The sequence below is a fragment of the Fibroporia radiculosa genome (genome assembly GCF_000313525.1).
Source record: "Fibroporia radiculosa TFFH 294 genomic supercontigs, scaffold285, whole genome shotgun sequence".
In the NCBI taxonomy this organism is placed as follows: Eukaryota; Fungi; Basidiomycota; class Agaricomycetes; order Polyporales; family Fibroporiaceae; genus Fibroporia; species Fibroporia radiculosa.
Window position 1 is genome coordinate 1 of NW_012133541.1, and position 12277 is coordinate 12277.

Here is a 12277-nt window from a genome sequence, read left to right on the forward strand (position 1 = left end):
ATCCTCCCGACACTGCACAGGTCTCCGCGGCGGTGGAGAAGGTCAGGGAGACTTTCGGTCGACTTGATATTGTGGTGAACAACGCGGGTTACATCGGCGAAATAGGGCTTATCGCGGACGCATCACCGAAGGAGGCATGGCAGGTTTTTGCGGTGAATATCCTCGGTGTGTACGCTGTTACCCATGCGGCGCTGCCACTGCTGCTGGAATGTGGCGGGGATAAGACAATCGTCAATGTGGGGAGCATGGCAGGGCTGGTCTGTGTGCCAGAATATTCTCCGTATATCGTACGTTTTATGCTTTGTTGATCGGATGAAATGGCTTATGAATTGGTATGCAGACATCGAAGACCGCACTAATGCGGTTCACGGAGCTTACAATGGCAGAGTACAGGGATAAGGGTGTCCTGGCGTTCTGCGTCCATCCGGGAATAGTTGCGACCGACCTGTCTATGAGTGCGCCGGAGGAGAAGAGAGGTAACAACGGACACTTCGACACACCCGAGGTCTCTGCACACATGCTCGTATGGCTCGTGCGCGAGCGCAGGGAGTGGCTCGCAGGACGATATGTCAGTGCACTATGGGATGTAGATGAGCTGGCTGCGAAGAAGCAGGAGATCATCGAGGGGGACAAGCTCAAGCTTAGGATGGTCGTTTAATGAACGGATGCGGGGACGATGTGGATGGTTGAGTTTCTGAGTTTTACGTATACACATTCGTCATGATTTCCTCAATTTCTACTACTAACGTAAACAACAAGCTTTCCGCAAGACCACAGCTCATCGTCGATCCTTCATGTAGCGTGCTTTTCTCTATCTTGTGCGCAAAATAGTTCCGCATGAATAGAGCTTACTGTAGATCGTCCTTACACAGCTGTAGTTACACTTAAGAAGCCATTTAAGGACTGCTTACGGGAGGCCTACTGATAGAACTTGACGCGCGCTATCACAGTAAGTTGAATTTAACTCTAATTCATGAAGTGAGGATCCGTGAAGGTATATCTCGGGTTCCTTGAAACGCGTTTGAAACAATACCAGGCTGAATAAATCTTCTCCAATGGCACCAGCACCAGCATCACCTCTTCTGTCGTTCATATTCAACATTCCAGTCTTGATGCGAGTTCCTCGATGACGACTGGGTATCAGCGGCTTTGTGTCGACTCCATTATACCGGTATCTTCTACTCTTGTTATTGCTTTAGCTTTGCGAACGGTACTGCAACTCAACGTTGTCGCTTCTGGAATCGCAGTCGTCCTCATCTATCCGGTTGCGAAGCACCTCTTCAGAAGCCGTAAGGCATTGTCCATCGCTCCGGGTCCCACTCTGTGGCCCATTATCGGCAACGTTCACCAAATCCCTTCTGAACATCCATGGTTAACTTATTCGAAGTGGGCCAAGACCTACGGTTTGTGCGCATCATTTTCCGAAAACACACGACTCATTTTGCATTTCTCAGGCGATATCATACATTTAGATGCAGTGGGACAGCCTATTATAGTCCTCAATTCTGCCAACATAGCTAGAGAGCTCTTGGTCAAGCGATCATCGATATACTCTGGGCGGCCTCATCTAGTGAGTGCGGGAACGCATTGGACATTCTCATCCTGTGAATCGTACGCTTCGTAGGTCATGGCAGGCGATCTGTGAGTACCACAAAAACGACAAATACGACTTCACGCTGACATTGACGCTCTCACACAGTGCAGGAATGGGCCAGAGTTTAGCTCTGCAACCGTATGGAGAAGAATGGCGCAGACAGCGCAAGCTTGCGAATCAAGAGTACAACCAGACAGCCGTACTTCGCTACTCGCATGTCCAGGAGGCGCAAGCTAGGACTTTCGTTCAAAGGTTTTTGAAAAATCCGACTTCCCTACAGAGCGAATTGAGTCTGTAAGAGCGAAAGAATATGAGGATATGTGTCATTTGCGCTTACTTTTGTTACAGGGGAATGGCCGCCGTCATTCTCGAAGCCAACTTCGGATACGTGGTCAAGTCCGAAGAGGATCCCTTCTACAAATGGGCGCTTGTGACCATGGAGGACTTTAACCAAGCTTCAAGACCTGGTGCATTCCTCGTCGATTTCATTCCTCAGCGTGCGTTACACTGGAAGTGCACTCGATAGCGCACAGAATTCACCCAATATAACTGTGCAGTCCAGTACCTACCCGAGTGGATGCCGGGAACTGGGTTTCTTCAGCTTGCGAAGACGTACCGGAAGAACATGGAGGTTGCCACGTGGGAGCCATTCCTCTGGGCAAAAGATAATATCGTGAGCGGCAGATACACATGCAAGTAGACGATGATAATTAATTAATCTTGTGTGCGACAGCTCAAGGGTACGGCACGAATGCCCAGTTTGTGCGCAACCACGCTCTTGAAAGAAGAGCCCGTTTCAGAAGCGGACGAAGCTTCGCTCGTCCTCACGGCTGCTGCCTTATTCGGCGGCTCGCTCGATACTGTGCGCCTCAAGCTGCTCTTTGCTCTCCCGGCGAGAATTAACACGGCTGATGCTTTTAGAGCACTTCTAGTTTGCTGTCGTTCTTCCTCGCCATGTTGCACTATCCTGAAGTTCAGGCGAAGGGCCGCGCAGAAATAGATGCCGTCATAGGTTCGGGCAGGTTGCCATCCGTCTCCGACAGAGCGTCCCTGCCGTACGTGCGAAGTATCATCACCGAAATTTACCGTTGGGCCCCCGCGGCCCCCATCGGTCAGAAATTTGCTGCTTCACGTACCTGTTCAAATGTCAATGCATCCTACAGGTATCCCTCACGCTCTGGACCAGGACGACGTATACAATGGCATACACGTACCGAAAGGCTCTCTGATCATCGCTAACATATGGTATGTTCCCGTTCACATTCAAGCGCGTATGTCTCACCCCCTCGCACACAGGCACATGCTACACGACCCAGAAGCGTACCCTGAACCCAAAGCGTTCAGGCCCGAGCGATTTCGGGGGTCCGATGCAGAGATGCAGAAGGTGACGGATGTCGCGTTTGGGTTCGGCAGAAGGGCGTGCCCTGGGATGCAAATGGCACAAGGGACGCTCTTCGCCTTTGCAGCCACGATCCTCGCGACATGCGAGATTGTGCCTATGTTGGACGCCTATGGAAAGCCTGTCGTTCCGGATATTGCATACACTTCCGGAGTCATCAGGTTCGTCGTCTATGCATGTGTGGTTCAGTACTTTTTATCAACTCTGCGTAATCAGCTTCCCGCAGGATGTGAAGTGTATGTTGAGGCCGCGATCACCACAGGCGAAAGCATTGCTGGAGCAGAGTTTGGATTCTGTTTAAGATTTCTTTGAGTGCGTATATACTGTTTGTTGATGCATTCCCATAGCCTCTTGAGTCTAATATTCGCCAGGAAACGCGCGCATCGACAGAGATGAATGGGATACGACGCGGGAATCCTCAGACGTGATGCGCGTAGACGCACCACATAAAACTCCGATAGACCTAGTGCCACCAGTATTGCGAAGGAAAGATATTGCCTAAGTAAACGCGCATGCTGGAAATCACGACTTCAAGATGGACGGGAGACAAACTTCTCACTTCGGGGAGCCGAGGGCTTAAGTTTTGTGATCAGCCTGCGATTGGCTGAGACATCAGCGACTCAAATCGGGGCTTAAGCCCCTCAGCTCCCTGAAGCGAGACGACCTAACGACCACAAAGTCAACTTACTATACGCATATATACTTGCGTTCGGTTATGGTATATGCCCAGTACGATGGAGCAACACACGAACACACAATATAAGAGATTGAATAGGGAATCGCTCGCTCGCTCGTTCAGAATGCACTATGTAGAATAATTTAATTCCTAATATCAGCAGCAACCAGGTCGTAGAAGATGGAATGAGCACCAAGAAGCTCAAGTATCCTACAGTGTATACACCACTCTCCAAATTGACTCGTAACATTAGACCCTAGTGAAGTATGATGCAGTCGTGGACTCTAACACTCCAGCCCCACGTACAATTAACAAAGAGGCGACCGTATTATACCAAATTTTTCAAACGAGCGGATCAGATGAGGTTTTTTTTTTAGATTCGAACTTGGTATATGACCGATTGGCGAGAGAGTTTGTTCCGCGCGCGGACCCGTTCGCCGGTGATATATAGCCAGATAGGGAACGGGATCCCGATGACGATGCCCAGGCCTGCGAGGAGGGAATTGCCCCCGCCGTATCCAAGCCTGGTGAACATCTGTTCACCGAAGAGGGGGAATGCAAAGCCCAGAAGCGAGCGGAACACCTGAGCGAGAAAAATCAACGTTAGGGTGAACATTGTCCGACAGCGGGACGCGTACCGATCCTGCAGCGGTCGCGCTCGCGGCGTGAGTGAATGTATCGACAAGGTATAGCTGAATAGGAAGGCTGTCGGCGCATTAGTCAAATAGTTCCAGGACTACTTTTGAGCTACTTACTAAGCTGTCATTGTCCCAAATCCAAATATAGCGGTGCCAATTATGGGCATAATCCAGTGTAACCCTGCCTGCGCAGACCAGCCATACCAGCTGGGGAATAGCGTCAGCTCAAGCAAGTAAAGAGCCGCAGTAAGCCTTACAATAGCCCAATAGGCACGAAAAGAGATCCGAAGAAAAGCGCGGGAATGCGCATCTCAGGTTTTGCAATACCGTTGTTTCGACGTGCAAGCTAGGGCGATGAGGAAACGCTTGAGTACAAATGTGTTTCATCTCGTCAAGTGTACTTACACTCTTGTATAGGCGATCCGCGACGCTCGCCCCGACAACAGTAGCCGACATGAAGCCCAGACCGAGCCCTATATATGCAAGACCACTCGTTCCGGTCGTAAAGTGGTACGTCCCAATGAACAGTTCTGAAAATCAGTGATCAGTATTTGCTTCATACATAAGAAAAGACAACCTACGAGGGAATGTCGTGAACATCAAATAATAGATACCTAAAAATGAAATCGCTTAGTAGCAAGCTCTAGTAATACGTTGACTTGTTACTGACCATACATCCTATAACTATTGTCAGCAACCTCACGAACAATTAATCCTGACAATACTCACAAGGCCAGATATAAACTCAATACAAAGCACACAAGGCTACGTGTGAGCAGAATGAACGGCCGTGTCATATCGGCCCACATCCGCTGCAGCTTGTTGTCGTACTCCGGGAACAACTCCCGAATGGCCCTTTCGGCGTCGCCCGAACGTTTTGCCCGCCGCAGACGGATAACCGGGGCGTATGTTTCGCGAAGGAACGGAATGCCGAAGAGTCCCGCAAGGAAACATAGACCGGCGATTATAACAAACACATACTTGAAACCAATCGTCTCTGTGATAAACCCGCCAGCAATCGGACCCACGACTGGAGCAACCAGGGGGCCTATTGTGAAGACGGCCATGGCCGACGCACGGTCCCGTTCAGAGAACAAATCGCTGACGGTACCGCCGCCGACTGTGATAGGCGCACTACCAACAAACCCAGCTGCAGACATTATGTTTAAAATGAGGTTTGAGTCATTACCCAGAGAACATACCGAGTAGCCGAAAACCGATAAGTGTGCCCGTATTCTGGGCATACGCGCAGCCGAGATTGAATGCAAGGAAAAATATGTTAGAGATATGGAAAACCTGTCATAATTCGTCAGATTTCATCGAAGACATGCGCAAGACCAGAACCGCATACCCAGGTGCGACCAAATATCTCAGAAAGTGGTCCGAATATCAAAGGCCCGAATGCGAACGTAAGTAGGAAGATGCTAAGCGTTAATGCCACGACGGTGGAATTCATGATCATGTAATGCTCGGCGATATCGGGAAGACCAGGAGCCATCATGGAACTTGCAAGAGGCGTGACAAAAGCGTAAAGAGAAACCTGGTCATATACTCAATCGCTGATAGGGAGTACACAATCTCTGCAAAGACTCACAACAAGAACCATAGTCCATTTCTTCCCAAGCGACCAGTTTCGAGGGTTAATAGGGTCATCGGACCAGCTCTCTTCCTCTCCACCCACAAACTGAATCTAAAGCCAGAAAAATATGTATGAGCTCACAGCATGAGCTCAAAAGATTGGTTCGCACCTCCTTGTTCTTATACAATTCGGAATCACTTTCGCCAGCCTTCAGTTGAGCTTGAAGGATGCCCAACGCGCGATCCTGTGAAGCATTGGCGACGAGGGTCACAGGTTCTGAATCCGGGACCACACTGGGGACAGAGGATACTGAGAGAGTGGAATGGCCATGGCTGGACATTGGAGGCGCAGCGCACGGAAGAGTACAACATCGTATGTGGTCTTGCTCCAATATATATACAAACAATAATGTTTGCGTACCTTTAAAAGCGCGTGCTCGGGCCTGATTGATGAACGTACATCACGTAAATTTGGCGATCTAAGACAGCGTTGCCAATTGCGTCGTACATGTCAATGATACTGCTCGCCTCGAAGTCCGGCGGTTCAGACGAGCAGTGACACATGTCACTACATGTTCGGCAACACACGCATAGAGGTCTGTCGAGTATTGGAAGATAAGCACGAAGCTTCAGCAATTGTGGCTAGACGCGTCATAGAGAGCTCTCTGGAGTTTGTGGGACTACACATCAATCGTGCTTCAACATGAAACAGCTTGGACCGTGACGGAGAGCTGGACAACCACACCGCCACTGGACTGTTGCCCGGTCTCACCGGCCAATCACGTGCATTATCAATCGGTTGCGCACCGGATCCGCCAACGATGTTCTGTGGCGCAATATGGCGACAGGAACGCTTCGCCAGCATGCATTTCGCGGCTTTGATTAGAAGTTCGAACCGACATTGGACGGATTCACTTAGCTTCCATTGCACATAACATTTGCGGGGGAAAGTCACGATAGGAGACTCAAGTCATGACAAGAAAATGGATGATACGAATATCTATCAGACCCCGGAGATCACCATCTGTGAAACACTCTGTTCCGGACTCCTTTCCTCGATCTCCGTAGATCATATCTGGTATTCATTCATCTCGATTTGGATGAAGTGGCAATAGGGTCAAGATATTGACAATGACCCTCAGAGAGTAAATGAACGACATGAGGTAGCACAATTCAGTACAGTTGTCTCAGCTTGCATATACACGGCAACGTGTGGATTGCAGCCGGCAGCGCTCATGCACGCCATCTCATCAATCATCAGTGATCTTTTCAGAGGCGGCTGCATATCGTAATGGCATAATTACAATGCACACTCAAGTTTTGTCAAGCTCATCTGCGAAGACGCTTAGCAGTCAAGTTGGTGCGAGAATCTTGCATCAACGGACATATTTGACATCCCCATTGCAAAATAAGTCGGGTCTCGTACCGCACACTCCAGTTACGGCGGCTCGTCGGAGAGCCACAGCACAACTGAATCATTTTGATGCTGTTATGCGTTACGCGAATGACGAAATATCCATCCCCGTTAGACAGAGAGCCGGACTCTGGTCCATCGGGCGCATTTCAGCACCGCCTACGGTGTCGCTTGGCAGGGCATTATCATACTTCCTGGGGGGTGTAGTGACTGAGGTGCAGAAGAATCATCACGCAAAGGTCCCAGCCAGTCCAACGACAGGTTTTACGCAACACAGAAGACACGGGATCCGACATAGTCAACAGATAATGATGGCAAAGCACAGAAACGCCACGGATGAGGGAACGTGCATAAAGTGCCGCCGAACCCAGGGCACTCACCGTGCTAGATAGGAGATAAGGTGCATGAACACTATATCAAAGTGTGCGGATGGATATCAACCGCTCTCCCGAACTGCACACTAAATGTATTACGTGAATAGAGGTTCTGAGTATGGAAGAACGATGACCACTCACCAAAGTACAATCGCGCGTTCATAGTAAGAAATTATGGGCCACGTACACTATACTATTTTGAGATATGTGAACGGGAAATGTACCCATAGAATTATTGCAGAAATGAAGTATGCGCTGTCGCCAAGTTGCCGCGAAGAGAACCAAAGGATATGGCGGAGCCACCGAAAGCCGCACTGGGATAGAGCCAGATTCCATATCCAAAAGGAATGAGAAGAAAAAGGTGAACAAAAGCTTCATATTCATCGTTCAAAACACAAGAAAGACAACTCGTGCAAGTAGAAAATGAATGAGTTTCGAGCCGGAGACGACAACAAGTTCAAGCTAGGCGCTTAATCGATACTGGCCGACCGGGAATTTCCGTACTCCAAGGAATGTTGTACGGCGTGCTCCAGGGACCAGCAGGGTTTCACATGGGCGGGGCCAACCATTCTCTTGAACAAAACACCACAAAGCTGAGATGCGAGACGTAGGCAGATCCGTACGGTGATAGTCGAACAAAGCAAAGAAGGACCATGTAATCTATCAGCTCAGTATGTTGAAGTACCTAGTTCCCGGATTCCGTGATATTTCGGGGCCCGCCTGGCCGTGAATAAATGGCGCCCGCGTATGATGTGGTGTCGCGGCGCGTGGCTCTAGTCAAGCGCAGGCCGCTAAGACCCCCTATTGTCAGCATAAATGGCTTTGTCGACCGTAGCATAAGCCCACTGAATTCTCTCATCATCGTCCGAGGTCGTGGACATCACGTTCAAAGCGATGAGAATTTCCCGGCTTTGCTGCTTCCTGATTCTATCGTCACTTCTCGGAACGCGAACATGGTAGTCGGGGGGTTATCTCGGTTCGCCAATCCAACACAACGCTGACCCCAAGTCGGCTGTAAGTATTTTGTTCTTTAAGCTTATATCTCGCCAAGTCTAATTCATCACTCACCTGCATATATCATCCCTTCCAACTTGGTATACGACTTGCATTGAGCGAAGTTGGAGCCTGTCGTCTTTCAAAGTACAGCTGCAAACTTGCCCCTTAATCGACTCGCAACGTACAAATATTGCTCGTAAACGACGACGCATACGACCGACATCAATTCGTAAGATGCCTTATAATTTGTGGCGCTGACGGAAGGTGAGAAAATCACAGCGATAAAATCACAGCGATCTTCTTTGGGGTGATGATAACACCCAAAAAGCAGACGACAAACACCGTGATGAGCGACGTCCGGTCATAACGACTGTTTGCCGCTCTACGCGTATAGGTCTCAAGAAGCACACTCACTATCGACCTAATTTCTCCAAGCCTCTGTACCTCATCTCCGTATAAATGACTTTGCGGGCATTTGATGTGGAAACTATCCTGCGTGGAAACCGTTCTTTGAACCTTTGAGCGATGATGGAGAAGGTTGAAAAAAGAGGAACGTCGTCGTATTTCGTGCGTTTGAAGTACTGTAGATCAGCTTGAGCTTGTACCTCGACGCGCCGATCATGCTCTTGACATAAGGCCGGGCGAATACACACTGCACAAGCCAGACGGTTTTGATAGAAATATGATGCCAAAGTTTGTCAGATTGTGACCGCTAGAAGCCCATCACGCAAACCATTACATAGGCGGTTGGCGGTCCTAGCCCGATTTTGTCAGCCAGCGGGGTGCAGGTTTACTGACGCAGAAGATATGGGACACCACCCAGATTCAGGAGGAGCGGCGACGCAAAAGGATCACGTCTGTAATCTGTGCAAAAGCAATCACTAGTTCTTTGGAAAGCAGGTGCGGGACGGCCGAGGGTGCAAGATGATGAGCAGTGTGGCAGGTGGAGGAAGGGGCGTCCAATCCCAGCATGGCCTCATTCGGATTCGGATATTGCCGCCGGTGGCTTCGCTGGTAACGCCGTATACCTGTTGGACAACAATCATGACAATCAAACCTCAGCAACTTCATGGCCAGCATCTGACCCATTTATCCAACTCGGCCACGACACATATGCTGCATTTTAAAGGACACGAATTATTCTGGAGTTGAGAGCACGATCACTATCTGTATGGTTAACTGAGAATTGGGTTATGGCAGGGGCGAGTTGAAAAGCAGCCTTGCACAAAATCAATTTGAGCATTATGCATTTAAGTGGGCATTTGATTGCTCAATCCATTGTTTGTGAGACTTGATGTACACGAGGTCCTTCGGGATGTCAACATCGTACAGATGGTTGTCATTGAGGTTTCTAAAGTTATCGTATGGCCACCGACGCAGCGATTCCAGCATTGCGCTATGTACCTGGTATGTATCCTCAACATTTCATGCTCCTATGGCGACCATCATACTTGTTCTTAGTGGCTCAGTTTCAACCTCAACCACGAGTGACATATTTCTAGGTATGTTTCTTGTGAAAATAAGTGCTTGCACACCTTATCATTATTACGAATCAGGCTCAGTGCTTTGGCCACTTGCTTACAAGGCGCCGCGTCACAATGTGGAAGCTGTTGGTGGCCCGTGGCCATGGCCCAGTCACTGCCGAGCGTGGCGTTCAAAGCGTGGATGAGCTTGGGCCTCCTCTCGCTTGTATAAATACCATCCTTCATGCTACACTTCATACTCCATAGACTCATCCCAGCTACGTCCGATACCTCTCAATCACCCTCTCGCTCTCATCATGGGTCAGCCAGGCATTCCGCCACATTGCGACCGCTTCCTGATTCAATCGTCACTCCTCCGGATGCATTCTGCATCCCTTGCGTAGATTCGCTACGGCCGGTGATGTTCACCCTCCATCGCCGATCTTCAGCTATCACTGGACAGTAAGTGGCCACATCTGTCGTCGCCTCATTGCTGCTAACAAAATTCACCGAAATTTAGATGCGCGACAGAGCCGAAGGTCCCAGCTCTCTCCGCGATAGCCAGACTGGATATGCTCACCGTCTGTGATGCGTATCTATCAAAGGACGAATGGCTGACGACAGTCCGGTCTTCGATCCCAAAAGAGTTGTCTACGTCCTCTTCAAAGGAAATCGGACCGACTCACTGTCCGCGATGCGTAGCCCTCAAAGGCTGGATGGCTGCCACAGCCTGTTCTTCAATCCAAAGAGGGCTGTCTACATACTTTCCAAAGGAGACCGGACCGACTCACCGTCCGCGATGCGTAACTCTCAAAGGATGGATGGCTGCCACAGTCTGGTCTTCGATCCTAAGAGAGCTGTCTACGTCCTCCTCAGAAGAAACCGGACTTGCGGATCCCGTACAAGCGGAGGGAGGGAAAAATGACCTTTCGCTTTGCTCACCAGCCCGTCGTAGTAGCAATGTCCCGCGACGCGTATAGCTGACACTCACCGCTATCTAAGGCGGTGGCTGCTGTTTCCGACTCGCCTCTGAGTCAACCACTGGTCCACAAACGCAACTCCACTCGGGTTCAGCTGATTATAACACACATTACGACGATTGACAAGAAATTCTGGCACGACGTACTATACATAGTCTCGCAGTCTTCGGTGCTGATAGAAAGCATGTATAGCATCTGGACAAATTGCTAAACCTTGTACCACATCTCCATATTGATCTAAAATGCTCCTGACTTTATTTACTTTCGTTTTTGGGTGCGAAAGGTGCCGATATCACCCCGGTGATTGAGTTTTCAGTACTTCGAAGTCGATCGCGTGATCGATCGCGTTCGAAGCTCAATAGTAAATACTAATAGAAATTGTAGGCGGTCAATGCAATAATTATCAGTAAGATGACTTGATGACTATATGATATTGAATGAATGAAACAAGTGTATGTTAAAAGTAAATGCATCTACAATGCTGCAATAATCGCTCTGTTCACGTACATATCACATTTCTTGCTTCGAGCTATTTGCAATTCAAGAATCTCGTACTTACAAGACTTTTCCGAATGGATTTATTAGCTACTCGTCCAAGCATTATTTGATATCTCTCCCCGGAGAATGAAATCGTGCTCGGCATAAATTTGAAGCTGCCTCAAAAGTCATCGCCGGCTGCAGAACCTGCATGGAGATCAGAATGTAGTCTATGATTGTCAGATACAATGGTTCGCGGAGCGAAGCATTGGAAAGACGCAGGTTGGCAAGTCGACTAGAGTTAAGAAGGGCAAGGCAATCACAAAGAGAAGAGTTCGAAGTTATAAAGTCAAGTATTATTATATTTACAGTACAGTCTCATTGTGACCTTGTGGTAATACTACAGTGCATTGGTTGCAGACGAACGGAATAAGTTATACATAAGAAAATTGTCACCACCCTGCGTAAAGCGGGAAGATGCCTCGCGCCCCACACGACGAGCGAAATAAGGCTCACATCCTAGTGAGTAGATCCGCCAGGTCCAAGTCACCAATACACCCCTGCGACGATTTGTCCAGATGCCGCGCAAGCGCGTCTTTCCGCGCGAAAGTGCCAAGGCACCCTCCCTTCATACGCAACCCCGCATAGTTGTACGCCTCGATCGACCCGTCAGCAGCGAGCACTCCAC

General features: G+C 49.2%; 2 protein-coding genes across 2 annotated transcripts; one reads left to right on the plus strand and one right to left on the minus strand.

The window, feature by feature from the left end:
• Nucleotides 1–1126: 1126 nt before the first annotated feature.
• On the plus strand, nt 1127–3294 carry FIBRA_08437 (uncharacterized protein; the record flags this gene model as incomplete). Its single annotated transcript, XM_012330087.1, has 11 exons — nt 1127–1403; nt 1455–1570; nt 1625–1641; nt 1700–1888; nt 1943–2091; nt 2152–2267; nt 2328–2456; nt 2516–2705; nt 2758–2839; nt 2891–3154; nt 3210–3294. 11 exons carry the CDS (start codon nt 1127–1129, stop codon nt 3292–3294), a joined length of 1614 nt encoding a protein of 537 aa, XP_012185477.1.
• A 748-nt stretch (nt 3295–4042) lies between these two features.
• Nucleotides 4043–6226, minus strand: FIBRA_08438 (uncharacterized protein; the record flags this gene model as incomplete). The annotated part of the gene is made up of 12 exons (XM_012330088.1): nt 4043–4252; nt 4308–4374; nt 4425–4514; nt 4565–4653; nt 4713–4837; nt 4889–4921; nt 4978–4985; nt 5037–5457; nt 5510–5603; nt 5659–5847; nt 5902–5997; nt 6056–6226. 12 exons carry the CDS (start codon nt 6224–6226, stop codon nt 4043–4045), a joined length of 1593 nt encoding a protein of 530 aa, XP_012185478.1.
• Nucleotides 6227–12277: the final 6051 nt, after the last annotated feature.